Source organism: Balaenoptera musculus, chromosome 15 (genome assembly GCF_009873245.2).
Source record: "Balaenoptera musculus isolate JJ_BM4_2016_0621 chromosome 15, mBalMus1.pri.v3, whole genome shotgun sequence".
In the NCBI taxonomy this organism is placed as follows: domain Eukaryota; kingdom Metazoa; phylum Chordata; class Mammalia; order Artiodactyla; family Balaenopteridae; genus Balaenoptera; species Balaenoptera musculus.
This window is the reverse complement of record NC_045799.1, coordinates 10,763,933-10,779,747: the sequence shown is the minus strand read 5'-3', so window position 1 is coordinate 10,779,747 and position 15,815 is coordinate 10,763,933. Positions and strand designations below refer to the sequence as shown.

Below are 15,815 nucleotides of genomic sequence, written 5' to 3'. Positions count from 1 at the left end.
TATTTATTTATTTCATCGCATGGGGTCTTAGTGTCGTCTCGCGTCACCTCAGAGAGCTGTCAAGACCAAGACCCCGCATTGGTCCAGTACCGTTCACTGAACACCAGGCTTTGGATGTTACCAGATTTTTCTTCCTCGTCTGTTGTCTGTGCCAGGCTCCCCTCCAGGGCAGTGCATTGCCTTTACTGTGTGTTTTATTGATTTATTTAGGCCACGCCACACGGCATGCGGGATCTTAGCTCCCTGACCAGGGATCGAACCTGTGCCCCTGCAGTGGAAGCGCAGAGTTCTAACCACTGGACCACCAGGGAAGTCCCCTCTGTGCTTTTTATTTATTTATGTATTTTTAATGATTATTTATTTAGGCTGCGTCGGGTCTCTGTCGCGGCACACGGGATCTTCGTTGCGGCGTGCATGCGGGATCCAGTTCCCTGACCAGGGATCGAACCCGGGCCCCCTGCACTGGGAGCACAGAGTCTCACCCACTGGACCACCAGGGAAGCCCCTACGTGTGCTCTGTTTTTAATGTGGGTCACAGACCTGGCCAGGGTGGGGTCACCAGCCTTGAGCCACCCCGAGACTCCAGAATGGGGCCGACCAGGCGTCCTCATCCAGAGACGTGATTGTCATTGTTGTTCTCAGGCTCCGGGGCCCTGACTTGGCGAAAGGCCAACCCCCAGGCCCTTCCTGCTCTGCCTGGGGTGGTAAGATTCATCCGTTTCCCGTTGCCTGAGTGTCTCCTGTGCGCCAGGCTCCAGCTGCTGCTGGGGCCGTGGCCCTAACGACTGGCTCGGTGCCCGTCCCGATGGAGCTCGGCCTGGTGGGGAGCCGGGTGGTAACCGAGGAGAGAGGTAAACAGGCTAGGCTCCACAGTGCTGCCGTGAAGGAGGGAAGGTGACACAGATGAAACTGGGCATCCCTTAGGAGAGTCTGAAGGAAGGAAGGAACCAGCAGAGGAAGACCTTGTGGAAAGGCCTTGGGGGGACAGCAGGTGCAAAGGTCTCCCATCAAGCAGACCCTGGTGAGATCCAGGAGCAGAAAGAAGGCCCCAGGCTGGAGGGTTGTGAGTGATGGGAGGTGACAGACGGAGTTTAGAGAGTCAGGCTGGATCATGTGGATCTGGGGTCAAACCCCCCCCCAGCTCCAAGGTGGCAGACAGCTGGCAGACAGCTGGCCACAGCGATGTGGCCGGCGGACCACGAGGGCGAGAGCACGCATATCCTGGAAAGGAGGGGCCACTGCTCAGCGCCGGCTGCCCATCACGGTCCAGTGGCCCAGAGCTTGGGATTTTTTTTAAAGGGAAGCTTGAAATCCTTTTTTTAAAGAGAAATGGCATTTCATTCAAAAATATGAGGACACCAGCAACCAAACAGACAACAGTACTAGGAAACTTAGCCCAGTGGAAGCCAAGCAGGACACGCCTGAGGACTGTTCACGCGTTGGGGACCACGGTGGCAGGGCCTGAAGGCCTCGTTGAGGAGCTGGATTTTATTCTAACTACAGTGCGGGACTTGCTGGAGGATCAGACTTGTTTTTTAAGACGGCCCCTCAGGCTGCCATGTGGAGAATGAGTTGAGGGCAAGAGCAGAGGCTGGGAGACGGGATGGCAGTGGCAATGGGGAGAGGGATTGGGGAAGAAGAATTAGCAGAGGGGATTGAGGATGGGCTGGATGTGTCGTGGGAAGTTGGGTGGCCCCCAGCTTTCCGGTTTGGGCAACCTGGGTTGATTGAGGTTCCGGTTAGTGGGTGGACCCACAGTGAGTCACCTGACCACTGAAAGCCTCAGTTTCCTCATCTGTAAAGAGCCTTTGTGATCTTCAGATTTGAGTCTCTGGAATGTAGCAGGTGCCCGATATACATATAAGTGCATGGTAATTAGACAGTTACACTCAGTGGCCGGGTGATGAGAAGCAAAGCCCAGGTCAGACACCTCCCTCCTCCAGGAGATGGTGCTGGGAGGGCAGAGGGCCCGGGGTGGTGGGCAGAGGGGCCAAGGTTGGAGAGATCAGACTCTGGGTCAGAGACCTAGTTCTGGAGGGGGCTGTGCCATGACTCCGCCTACCTGGTGTCCTGTCTTTCCTCCTAGACCCCATATGAGTTTGAATTTAGTAGCCAGTATCTTGGCAGAACTTCTGGGGCTCCTTCTCTGCTGGTTTCCGTGTTAAAGCTTTTCCTCCAGCTGAAAGCCAAATCCACGGGGACCTGGAAGCCGTCTAGGGCTGCTGCCGGGGTCAGCACCGCCTCTAACAAGATTACACTAGCTTGTCCCTGCTGCTGGGGTCCCCCTGGGTAGGGGCCGCCCCATCTGGGAGCCCCCAGCCCTGTTCCTGTCGCCAGGGCTGCAGCAGCCTCCCATTGCCACCGGCAGCCAAGGTGACCGGGCGGGCGGAGGCAGGGGCGGGAGGGCAGCTCCCGTGCAGCCACTGTGAGGCCGGCCAGCCCAGCCCTACGGGAGCGGGCACGCAGGGCTGCTTAAGAGAAGTGGGAGGGGCTCTGCTCCCAGCTGTCAGGGTGGAAGCCTGGGGGCCCTGGAGCAGACACAGACACTGCAGGCAGGGCAGGCAGGCGTGGTCTGAGGCGCAGAGAGCCTGTGAGGGGGACCAAGGAGGGAGGCCGGGACCCGCGGTGAAGGCCGTGCTGGCTGGCTGAGGTGGGGGCCGGTGCCAGGAGCTCAGAGGAGCCCGCTTGACTCCGTGTGACCCTGGGCACACGGCCTACGCTGTCCCCTCCGAGCCAGCTTTCCCCTCCACAAAACGGCCCCATTGCCATACCTGCCTCCCGGGCCCTGGAGTGCACTGGAGGGGACCTCGGGTATAGGGCAGCAGCCGCTGGTCTCGGCAGCGGCCCAGGCTGGCCGTCCCCACCCCAGGGGGCCTGGGCCTCGGATGGGGAGCACCCAGCTCCTCGACAGCCCCACGGTGACGTGAGCCTGGAGCCGCTGCCAGCTCAGATGCCCGCGGGGCTCGGCAGGTCCTGCGGACAAGTGAGTCAGGCCTGGCGGGGACAGTGGCAAGCCTGACAGCACGTGCCCTGTGGAGAGGGGCCAGCTGGACGCACCCCGCAGGAATATGGGCCCAGTGCGGCCAGGTAGCTACACTGTTCAAGAGAAACAGGAACTTGATGTTTATTTGAACCATCCTGGTTCTTCCATGTTGGCAGGTAACTCGTTTTTAAATTTGCATAAGCCCATCCAGTCATGCTCGCGGGCCAGACGCTACCCAAAGGCTGCCCGTTTGTGATCTCTGAATAGGCTAAAGGGGGCGTTCGGGAGGGTCCCAAGGTTGGCAAGCAGACGCTGGAGGGACATCCCAGGTCCTGGGCGAGAGCTCAGCCCCCAGCCCCACTCAGCCCCAGGGCCACCTGTGTCCTGGCTCAGTGCTGGGGCAGGGCGGGCCTGGGTTTGAATTCAGCTCTGCCAGTTCCCAGTTGGGTGATCTTGGGCAAGTGTCTCTCTGAGCCTCAGTTTCCCCTTCTGGAAAATGGGAGTAGGGACACCTGCCTCTCTCAGCGGCTGTGGGCATGAATGGGCCGTGAGCCTGCAGGGCCCACCAACGGGCTGGGCACTCAAGAAGTGCTCACTACTCAGTCACTGTGGTTGAAGTGAGAGAGGCCGGGGGCTTGGTCTGTGCTGATGGACGGAGATGTTTCTTCTGTGTCTGCTTCCCCCCACCCCTCTGCCACCCAATAGAATTTTTTATTTTATAATTAGAGACAAGTTGCTATGATAATACAGAGAGTTCCCGTATATCCCTCACCCAGTTTTCTGTATTGTTAACATCTTGTTTTACTGTGGTACATTGTCACAGCTAAAGGACCCACTTTGGTACACGGCTATTAACTAACCTCCGCAGTTTATTCGGATTTCACTAGTTTTCCCCTAATGTCCTTTTCTGTTCCCTATTATATTTAGTCGTCAGGTCTCCTTAGCCACCTCTGGTTTATGACGGCTTCTCAAACTCTCCTTGTTTTTGATGACCTTGACAGTTTTGAGGATTATTGGTTAGGTATTTTGTACACGGTCCCTCAATTAGGGCTGATCTGATGTTTTTCTCGTGGTTAGACTGGGGTTATGGGTTTGGGGGAGGAAGACCACAGAGGTGAAGTGCCCTTCTCATCACATCAGATCCAGGGGACATGCTGTCAACATGACGTAGCACTGATGATGTTGACCATGACCCTCTGGCGGAGGCAGTGTTTGCCAGGTGTCTCCACCAGGCTGTTACTCCCGCCTCCAGCCCCGCCTCCCTACTCTGCTTTGTGGAAGCAAGTCACCACGCGCAGCGCCCACTCAAGGGGAGTGGAGCTCCTGGAGGGGGCAATGCATACGTCAATTATTTGGAATTCCATTTTACCTTTTGGAACTATTTTGATATCTACAAGTTTTCACTTTTTTGGTGATCGTTCCATTTCATCATACAGACAACCTGGGCTGAGTCCTGGCTCCACCCATTTACTACCTGTGCCACCTTGGGCAACTTGCTGTTAACTGGAGTGATGGTGAGAGTAATAGCATGTGTCCATCAGGCTGTGTTCAGTGGCATAACAGAAACCTGACTAAAGTGGTTTAACCAAATAAGGTTTGTGTTTTTCCCTCATGTGACAAGAAGTCCTGAGTGGCCAGTTGATTCTCCTGGCTACTGCCCTACCATCCTTAGCTGGTGGCTTCTGTCCTCATGGTCCCAAGGTGGATGCAGCACCTCCAGCATCACTGCTGTGCTCCAGGCAGGACTCCATGAAGTCGACAGTATTATCCTCATTTTACAGAGAGGAAAGTGAGGCTCAAGAGGATGAGAAACCTCTGCCTTGAAGGAGTGCTGTGAGGGTTAGAGATAATGTGTGTAACCTGGGCCACAAGAAGTGTAGTTGTTGTTTTCCCAGTAGGATGGGCCTCTCCCAAGTCCCCTGGGGCTGGAGGTGCCTGGTAACCTGGGGGATGAGGGTGAGTCTCTGGCTACCTGAGCTTCCACCCATGGTCAGCCTGAGGCCTCAGCCTCCCAGAGGATGACCCACACTTTGGAACCTCAGAACCTGGGCCACACGTGGGACAGCGGTGTGGCCTTTCTTTTGAGGTGGAGGATGCTTAGTGAGCCAGGACAGGCTGGAGTTGCAGTGATGACCCAAGAGCAGCCAACCAAGTAACACTCCGGCCTGGGGACAGTCAGCAAGGTGGGCCTGGTCCTAAATCCTGCAGCCTATGTCTGGTGACCTATCACTTAGTGCCCACTTGCATGGGAGATACAGAGATGGGTTTGTCATTCCTGTTCTATTTAGGAAGTAGATTTAATTCTGGGGCAAACTGAAAAAACCAAGTCTGGCCTGCCCCCATCTTTGTAAATAAAGTTTTATTGGCACGCAGCCATACCATTACTTTACACGTTGCCTATGGCTGCTTTGGTGCTGGGAGGGCAGAGCTGAGTAGCTGTGACAGAGACTATGGGGCTTGCAAATATTTACCATCTGGCCCTTTGCAGAACAAGTGTGCTGACCCTGGCCTGAACAGAAAGCAGTTCAGGGAGATTGGGATTGACATATATACACTAATATGTATAAAATAGATAACTAATAAGAACCTGCTGTATAAAAATAAATAAGTAAAATTAAAAAAAAAAAAGAGAGAGAAAGCAGTCCAGGATCTGGAATATGTAGCTGGGGCTTCCAAGAGGGAGATACGAGGCGGGCTAGGACTCACGAGGGGCCGTGGGGGATTTCTGGGAGCAGGAGAGGGCAGATGGCACAGGCCCTGAGGTGGGTGGGCTGGGCTTCAGCAGACAGTGATCCGACTGGGGGGCTTCAGAGGAGAGGCCCTGAAGCCGGGCTGGCCCGAGGCTCCCCCTTGCCACGTGCTTCAGCAGCCATCTGGGGGCTTTGTCAGGAAAGGAGCTGCTTGGTGGTGCAGACAGCCCAGAGGGCTAACCCCGAGGCATCCACCACCAGAAGCAGCAGGTTCCAGAAAAGTGACGTGGCCCCGTGGGCCCTGGGGCCCACAGGGGAGCACCTGCGGCTCCTCTGCCCAGCCACTGGGAGCTTCCAGATCATCTGATTTTCCAAGAGTAGCTAGCTGGCAGTCCGGTTTTCCTGAGAAATCTCCTGACTTTTTACATGTTTGCAGTTAATTCCAGTTTTTAAAAATCATGCAGCCGACCAAGCACACACATGCATCTGGTGTGTGGGCTGCAGGTTTGGGAACTCGGGGGTCCGGGGTGGAATTGAGGAAGATGTGGGAGGCTGTGTAGACCCAGGAGAGCACGCCAGGCCCTGCACCCCAGCTCCAGAGGCCCTCCTCCAGCTGCGACCTCGGGCTGGTGGCGGGGGTGGGGGACTGGGAGGGAGGGCGGCAGAGCCCTGGACCTGTGGTGTCAGGTTTCTGTGCCTCCCATCCTGTCCCCGCTGGTGGAACCTTCCCGCCTGCAAGCGAGGGTGGGAGCCTGGAGCAAGCGCCGCCAGGGAGTTGGACGGTCCTCCTGGCTTACCTGGCCGCCCCTGGAGAAGAATCTCAGTACCAGCTGCAGGTGAGGGGTGGAAGGGGGAGCTCTCTGAAGTCCCTTCTGAGATTCTCCAGGATTTGGGTTCGAGGCAGGAGCCCAGCAGGGCGATGGGCCGGGGCTGGACCTGGAGCCAGAGAGGCCTGAGTGGACCCCGGCTCTGTGGTTCCCTGACCCCTGTGACCTCTGAGATGGGGACCACTCCTCCTGTTGCAGGTCATCCTCAGAATCCAAGAGAAAATGGGTGTGAAAGGGCTGGGTTTCCTTGGCGTCCTGGGGTGCCTGCGACTGGGGCCTGCTCACCCTGACAACATCTGGAATCTCTGGCTGTATTTAGCCTCACACACCAGCCCTCACCTGCTGATTCCGCCACTGGTTTCCAAGCGCTTGTCCACACTACTGTGGATTTATTCTTTGCTTTAAGCAGGAGGCTTGGTTGCAAGTGACAACAGCCCAGGTCACCTTGGCTTAAGCAAAGAAGAGAATCCCGTGGTCTCATGAACAGGAAAGGTCCCAAGGTGACACTAACCTCAGGCAAAATTTGATTCAGGTGCTCAAATGATACTGTCAGGACTCTGTGTTGCTTCACCCCCAACTCGGCTTCCTTGTGTTGGCTTCACTCTCAGGCAGGCCCCTCAGTGTAACAGAAGTGACTGTCAGGCTCATGGCGCATCCTCACTGGTACCTGGGAAGGGGGGACGGGGGCAGGAAGCAGCCCTGTCCCAAGAGCCAGAGTCCCAAGGCTGCTTCTCATTGGGTGAGCTGGGGTCACCTGCTCACTCCTGGACCAATCACGGCCCAGGTGGGTCAGGCCTCCTCTCACTCATCCTTCAGCTGTGGAGGTGGGCAGAGCAGCTCCGCTGGGGAGCTGGCAGCAGTGATCCCACAAGACGGTCAAGATGCTGATACCAGAATGGGACGTGGAGGCTGCACAGGCCGAAATAACATCCCACGCACTTCCTATGCCCACCCGCTCTCCAAGAGCAGCATTTGGGGCTGAAGTGGCCACATTCGGAGCCCCCTGGCTCAGCTCAGGGCCCCCCTGCCTGGCTGACTGCAGGCCCAGATCTCCAATGAGCTGTGTCACTTTCCCACAAATTTTCCACGTGCCCCAAGATGTTGGCAGGGGCTTGGTCCGGGGCCAGCATAGAGCTGCACCAGCCTCCACGGCCTTCCTCGCCACCTTCCCGGCTGGGGGCCCCTTTGAAAAGGGAAGCAAGCTTGTTTGGAATGGCTCATTCTCGTGAGCCCCTGTGGGGTCCTGGTGAGCACGCGCAGCCGCTGTCTAATAATCCACGGTGCCGCCTGGCTGGGCGCGGGCAGAAGGCTCACCCCTCCCTGCGTCCCCCTTCTGCTTGCTTTCTGAGTGCAGGAAGGACGTTTCCACTCCATCACCAGCAAAGATGCCACCACTGCTTGCATTAGATCTCGCTGGAACTCAAGATACGATTATATCTAAAGCTGCTAAGGAGTCTCTTAGGATTACTTCTCCTTGGTTCCTTCATAATTATATTGATTTTCTCCTTTTTTGGAAGCCTGTCTCCTTCAGGGAGGAGGCAGAAGCCCCATCCCTGTTGGCAGAACCATTTGAGAAAGAACAGGGAGTCCAGAGGCCCAGGATCTCCAGGAGAGGGACACCAGCTCTGACCCGGCCTGGCCACTCACCCTTGGGGCCCATGAGGCCTTGCCTGGGTCCTGAGATCAGGAGAGAAAGGAACCTGTCTTTTCAGGATCACCAAGTGCACTTTGGCCCCCAGGCCATGTGTCAGGACAAGTGAGCTGGTCTTTGAACTGTCATTACTTGAATGTTGCATTTTCTAGATACTACAATGGCCAGTTCTCAGGAGGAATGGGGTGAGGATATTCTAAAACGATGGCTTATCCACAGACTGCATCCCTCAGGCTGTGAAATGCATCTTGGGGCTCATTTCCCCGTTGTGTTTTGGTCACGGCGCTGTCAGAGGACTCAAGTCCAGCCCACAGGGGTGGGTGGCAGCCCCAGGAAGGTGCAGGGAGAAGGGGGGACAAACACGTCCCAAGTATCCCCCAAGCGGGCTGAGCCAAGAGTGGCTGACCCGGGGTTGACTGGTTGAATGTTCCCTGTGCCCTTTTGTGAGGCAGACCCTTGGCCAAGGTGAATTGTTTGTCCTGGCTTTCCAGATGTGGGTGGAGACTCAGGGAGGTAAGCGGTCCCCAGACACCCGAGTGCGGTCCACCTTATCTGAAGCCCTTTGGTGGTTTCCTTCTGCAGCAGAGGGTGGGCTGGGGGGTGGGGTAGTTCAGGGCTTCGGGGCTCAGACATTAGAATCTGTTCACTCTCACCCCAAATCCAGCCACTCTCACCTTTAAGGAATGCCTACCTGCAACAGCTTCCACTCTGGTCCCCTGTTTCCCCTACAGTCTAGTCTCTGCTCTTTCTAAAACACTTATCACACACACACACACACACACACACACACATATACACACTTTCTCTCTCTCTCTCCCTCTCTCTCTGTCCCTGGTCTCTTAGGATAAAGTTCTTAGCTCAGCCTCCAGAAGCCCACATCATCTGGCCCTGCTTTGCAGCGTCATCCCTGTCTACACTCTGACCCGGCCCGACTCCAGACTGAGCTGCTTCAGTGCCCGCGGCCCAGCACACCACTCAGCGCTGCGCACAGGGTGTCCGCAGCCTGGACCACTGCACCTCCCGCTACCCCTCCACGCAGCCCCTCCGGCCGGGGGGCTGGGGTCCTAGGTGCTTAGCCTCTGGGTACCTCCTGATCCCTCCAGGATGAGATGGGCCTCTTCTGGGTTCCAAGGGCCTTGGTGCCTCATTGCACGTTGGTGGTGTTTTCCTATTGGTTCCTTTGTCTCCAGATAGGCAGGGAGCCCCATGATGGCTGGGGATGCGTCTAGTTCACAGCTGTGCCCTCGGCCGGCCCTGGGCACTCAGTGAGGTAGTGGTTGAGTGGACAGATGCTCGGACAGGTGGGAGGTGGGTAAGCCACCTCCCGGAGCGTGGTCTCCCCCAACCACCCACGAAGTGGGGGATGGTCACGGTGTCACTGTGGGGAACAAGCATGGGGGTGGGTAAGTACACACCCAGTGCAGCGCAGAGCTCGTGGATGGGCTGGGCTTTGGGGGAGGTGTTATTAACTACGGGCTAGAGCCACAAACCTGTGCGCTGGCACCTGTGACTGCAGCTGAAGGCTGGGGCAGAGCTAGCTCTGGGCTGGGTGGGCAGAGGTGGCCTGGAGATCAAACAGTAGACGGAGCTGCGGGGGGAGGGCAGGAAGGGTGGTGAGAGGGACCCCAGGTGGAGACGTGCAGGGCCCTCCTCCCTCTGCACCCCTGGAGCCCCACACCCCTGCCCGTCTCCCTGCTGGTCCGCCCCAGAGCCTAGCAGACCCTCCCTCCTCCGAGCAGGTCACAGTTATTGGGATCGGCCCTGGCTCTACGTGAGAATCACCTGAGAGCTTTGAAATACCCCGATGCCCAGGCCTCACCCCAGACCAACGACATCAGACTCTGGGGGCGGAGCCTGGGCATAAGCATTCCATAACTCTCCCAGGAGGTTCCCTGTGCAGTCACATTTGAGAAGCACTGTTTGAGGCGGTCCTCTGTAAAACTGGTTTGACCTCGAGATGCCTGTGTAACCCTGGGTTACTAGAGCTTGGGGAGGGTTGCTTGATGTAAAATCTCCCCTCCCTAACCTCCCTGCAACAAAAATCCACACCAGAAATAAGTAAGCACTTCTTAAAATGGTTCAATTAAAAAAGAAAAAGTAACACATGCATATGGCCCAGACTTCAGGCAGCACAGATGCGTGCACATTCAAAGAAGCAGCGGCCCGACCCCAGCTTTCCCAGGGCCTGGCCCGCGGCGCTCTCTCGGCTCGCGGACCTTCCTGGCACGCGGTGGCGTGAGGTACACCTGGCTTTCTCAGTCATCCCCCCTCAGAGCCCGGTTCTCTCTAATGCTGCGGAGGGCTCCGTGGACACGGACCAGCCCTGCCGACCTAGCTCCCCATCAGGTTTCAAATGGGCCGGCTTTGGCTGTCACAGGCAGTGTCACCAAAGAATCATGGAGTCTTTGGTCACCTGGACTATTCTCCCTGCAGGATGAACTCCTGCAACTGGAGTTCTTGGGTCTCAGAACAAGTGGCTTCACGAGGCTGATGGGGCACCTGGTTTTCTGTCATTCCAGAAGCTGTGGACGCCGGCGGCCCCGACCTTCGAGCTGCCCGCGTTGTACAGAACCGAGGACTATTTTCCTGTGGACACCGGGGAGGCAACGCGCCGAGCCCCCAGCTGCCAAAGGCTGTGAGCCCCGCGGTCCTGCCATCAGGGACGTCAGGAAGTGACATCTGTGTGCTGAGCAGATTGTTTGTTTTGTTTTGTTTTGTTTTGTTGTGGATGCGTTTTCTGAATTTCCCCCCTTGCTTCACGTGGGCCCACAGGGTTTGGAGAAGCATTTAGAACCCATAGGTGGGCAGTGCCTCAGAGATGAGCTGGAGAAGGCCTTCTCCACCGGCGTTTGTCCTGCCTGGTGTTCTAGACGAGGTGGTCACCCTGGGGGACGGGCTGTGGGGCCTTGGATTTCCCTTTGCCTTGGAAGGGCTTTGCGCGGGAGTTGTGAGGGGCTCACGCGGTGCCCCCAGGGTGCGTGGCTCCAGGTCCATGCGTGTCGGCCGGTTTGTGTGAACCCCAGTGCCCACTGGCCCTGTGAACCGTCTCAATAAAGGTGTCCAGGTTGCCCGGGTGTAAATGTTTCCTTGATGGGTGCTCCTGCCACTGGCTCAGGCCTGATCCTCAGAATCTGCTTATTATGAAGCCCCTCGCCTGAGGGGAGGGTGCAGCCTTGGCCTTCAGATTCCCAGCAGAATGCAGAGATCATTCAGATTACCTGGAGTCTTCCAAGGTGTGTTTGCTTTAATTTCTTCTCATGTAGATGAGTTTCCTGCTATTGTTCTGAAATGCTGGATTCGTCACTTCGTGATGGATATTTCTAGTTTGTGGAATCCTTCCCAGAGCCAAGAACACACACACACACACACACACACACACACACACACACACACACACCTGTATTGCAGCCACCAGCGCCAAGAACACACACACACACACACACACACACACACACACACACACACACACCTGTATTGCAGACCAGCATTTGAATTTCAAGGAAATCTGACATCATGAATCAAGTGAGATAGTGGTAGCAAAGCAAAAAAAGAGTTGAGTCTTGACAATTTTGGAACAATTTTTTAAAAATTTTATTTATTTTTGGCTGCTTTGGGTATTTGTTGCTGTGCGTGGGCTTTCTCTAGTTGCGGCGAGCGGGGGCTCCTCTTCCATGCGGTGCGCGGGCTTCTCACTGCGGTGGCTTCTCTTGTTGCAGAGCACGGGCTCTAGGCGCGTGGGCTCAGTAGTTGCAGCACGCGGGCTCAGTAGTTGTGGCTCGCGGGCTCTAGAGCACAAGCTCAATAGTTGTGGCGCACGGGCTTAGGTGCTCCGCGGCATGTGGGATCTTCCCGGACCAGGGCTCAAACCCGTGTCCCCTGCATTGGCAGGCGGATTCTTAACCACTGCGCCACCAGGGCAGTCCCTTAGGACAATTTTTTGAACTAAAAGATATAAGTGAACCCCTTGTTTCAAGTACAGCCAGCGTTTTGTGGAGATAATTGTTGTAAACATAATTTTTTATTTAAAAATGTCAGGACGTTATTTTAAATTATTGAAGTAAAATTTACTTCATATGGAAAGGTGCACCTAAGTGTATGGGTCGCTGAATTTTCACACACTGAACACATCTGCTTAACCCTCACCCTGATCTAGAAACACACAAGCATCATCAGCACCCAGAAGCCCCCTCGTGCTCCCTTCCAGCCAGTGCCCCACCCCCATCCAAGCTAACACTACCCTGACATCTCACAGCGCGGACGGTGCTGGTGTCGCCGGCTTCTGTATCTTGTAACTGGAGGCGGAGTGGCGTGTGTACACTCAGCGTGTCGGCTTTGTGCCTGGCTCCCCCGGCGGACACTGAGCCTGTGGCGGCATCCCAGTGGCTGCTGACCGTTCATTGTCATGGCCGTGTTGTATTGATAGGGACTGTTTTTAACGAAGGAAGCTTAGATCTTCCCCGTGCCCTGGTCTGCTCAGGGAGAGCAGAGATTCAATGGAATGTTCCTTTTTCAGACAAGTGGTGAGGACACCAATTTCTGGAAAACCGGGTATATGTTGATTGCTGAAGACGTCCAGGCTTCTTTCTCCTTCCAGAGGCCGAACCAAAGGTCCGGGAGAGGTGAACGGGATGCCACAGGATTAAGCCACAGCAACGGAGGTGTCCTAAAATAGAGACCACAGGACCGTGACTAAGAGCATATAGGCTGTGAGGTCAGCCTGCCTGGGTGGCGCCATCATCTCCTGCACATCTCAGCTGTGTGGCCCTGGGTTAGTTGCTTACCTTCTCTGAGACCAGCCTCAGTAAGATCTTCCACAGTAAGATACAGAGGGTAATGGCACCTGCCTGTTGGGGTGTACTGAGGAGGAAATGAGATGACCTGTGTCAGGGCCCGGCGATGGGCACTGGGTAACAGGTGGCTGTGATGGCGACCGGGCTGGGTGGAGGAAAGGCCCACTGTCCTGCGTTTCTCAGTTGGCTCGTGGCATCCAAGAGCCTCAGCAGTGAGTGGCTTAGGAACTGCCTTACATTTCAGCGTAAGAACGAGTCACGGGAGAGTGAGAGCTGCCAGAGTCCAGCTCGCATTCTCTGGTTTTGCTGTCCTGGGACTCTTTTGGGGACACCCCCCCCCCCACAAGGCAGCGAGGAGGGGTAAGGTTGTATGACAACATCTATGGGGAAAAGGTGACTAATGAGCTAGAATTGGCCTTTCCAAGTTTCCTGGAGTTGCAGTGCCAAACAATGAACTTTTAGGGACACTTGGAGACACTTAAGGGGAGGGAAAGCCAGGACACAGAGCCTGCCAGGAATTCCTGGCCTCAGTCCTCTGAGCTGCTGGTGCTCTGTCCTGGTGCCCGGTGACCTGACGGGCGTCCCCCTTCAGAGCAAGTGTCGGATGTGTCTCCTAGCAAGTCAGCGAAAGCCTTGGTGCTGACTTGAGAGGGTCAGACCCAAAGCCCACGGCAAGGGTCACTTTGCAGCCTATGAAAGGGTGATCATTTTCTTTCTCTTTTTCTTTCATTGGTGGCTGTTTCTGGACAGGGCTGCCAGGGTATAGGCCATTGCAAGTCTTCATAAGAGCAAGGCCCTTTGGTCGATCATTCCCACTTTCCCCGTGGATGTGAACTTCACGTCTGTTCAAAGCAAGAGGTTTCAAGACAGTGGCCCACAGGTTGGCAGAACTGTATGGTTTGCCCTGAACTGTTTTAAAATTGTTTTCATGTTGAGACAACTGGGTAACCATCTGGAAAAAATAAAGTGAGTTCCATACCTCATTCTGTACACCAGGAACGGTTCCAAAATTCCAAATGGATTAAGGAGGAGTTAAATGTGTAAAATGAATTTATAGAATAAGGAGGCAGAAACATTGGAGAGTCATAAAAAAAATCCAGAAGCCATAAAAGATGAAGAATTGGATTATATTAAAAAATTTAAAATCCTCTGCATGACAAAAACAAACAAAATTCAACTAAAAAAAAAAAATCTTAAAACAGAACGACAAAATCCTAAGCAAATTCAAAAGACAAATGACCAAAAAAGACAAATGACAAACTGGGAAAATATATTTGCAGCTTGTATTACAAAGGGATAATCTCCCTAATATATAAACATCTCCTACAAATAAATAAGAGGAAAACCCCCAGAAAAATGGCAAAGGTTATGAATAGGTATTTCACAGAAAAGAGAATGCAAAAGGCATTTTAAAGATATGAAAATATACTCAACCTCAATCTGTAAGTATAAAGAATATTGAAATTAGTTTTCACTTATGCAGGCAAAAATAAAACGTTTTTGATGACACTGTTGGTGAAATTTTGAAGAAATGTGCATTCTCATACATTGGTGGTGGGACATGATTCTCATGGAGGTCCATGGGCAGTACCTATCAAAATTAGAAATGTATATACCCTTAGACCCCTAGGGCCCAATTCTGCCCCTAGGGATCTAGCCTCCCAATATACACACACAAGAGAAACAATAAATGCAAAAGTTTATTCACTGCTCGTTGAAATAGCAAAAGATTGGAAAGAACCTAAGTATCCATCAATTAGGGATTGGTTCAGTTACAGTACCTCCATACATGCATGAATGGGTGGAATCCTATGAAGATGTAAAAATGGATTCAGACCTCTTTATGACTTGGTATGGAGATACCACAAAAGCCAAAGTGGAGGAAAAGGTACCTGATATGCTACCATCTGTGTGAGAAAGAAAAGCATTCAAGTTCTCTGGGAGGATAAACAAATATTTGAGAATGGTGAAATCTGTTGTGGGTGAGAAGTGGACTTTCCATTTTATTTTAAACTTTTGATATTTTGGTGTTTCCCTATTCAAAAAATTCAATTAAAATCAGTTGCCAGCAATTAAAAATCAGGACAGTTCACATTAAGAACTGGATTTCCAGCTTCTCTTCAAAAACTAAAATAAGGCAATATGGGGCTCATATTCTTGCAAGACAACACGAGCCAAAGCTGAGTCCCTTTAGCAGGGCCGCGCTCTCCGGGTCTCTCTTGTATCTAAGTTATCTCACTGATTTCGTTACTGCCTGGCCCCACAGGTATTTGCATTTGCAGAAGTCCTCAACAAAATAGCAGCAGACTGAATCCAGAAATATATAAAAAGGATTACACACCATGACCAAGTGGGCTCTCTCCTAGGAATGCAAGGTTGGTTTAACACCTTAAGATCAATCAGTGCAACACACTTGGATTAATAAAAGTAAAAAACCCCACATGGTCATCTCAAGAGATGCAGAAAAAAGCACTTGACAAAATCCAACGTCCATTCATGATAAAAGCTCTCCTTCTTGGGGTGGAGAGAGGGGTTCTCAGAGAAGAGGTTAGAAGCTAGGCAGACACCCCCAAAGGGGTCTTGTTCCAGGATTACCAGTTCTCTCGAGATGACCTGTTGACCCAGGCACCTGGAGGCATCAAGGCATTTCCTTCCCATCTTAAAGCAAAATCCTGCTTTGTCTTTTTTTTTTTTAATAAATTTATTTATTTTATTTATTTTTATTTTTGGCTGTGTTGGGTCTCCGTCACTGTGCGTGGGCTTTCTCTGGTGGCGAGCGGGGGCTCCTCTTCCATGCGGTGCGCGGGCTTCTCATTGCAGTGGCTTCTCTTGTTGTGGAGCACGGGCTCTAGGTGCGCGGGCTTCAGTAGTTGC

General features: G+C 53.7%; 1 protein-coding gene across 3 annotated transcripts in view; it reads left to right on the top strand.

Moving 5' to 3' along the window:
* Positions 1 to 11,217, top strand: part of BCAS4 (breast carcinoma amplified sequence 4) — a 60,114-nt gene extending 48,897 nt beyond the window's left edge. For 2 of the 3 annotated variants that reach the window (XM_036824336.1, XM_036824334.1), the window contains one exon: positions 10,671 to 11,217. In XM_036824336.1, the coding sequence (XP_036680231.1) occupies positions 10,671 to 10,790 (120 nt within the window). In that variant the 3' untranslated portion in view covers positions 10,791 to 11,217. The remainder of the gene's footprint in view (positions 1 to 10,670) is intronic. The other variant, XM_036824335.1, reaches the window with a different exon arrangement.
* Positions 11,218 to 15,815: the final 4,598 nt, after the last annotated feature.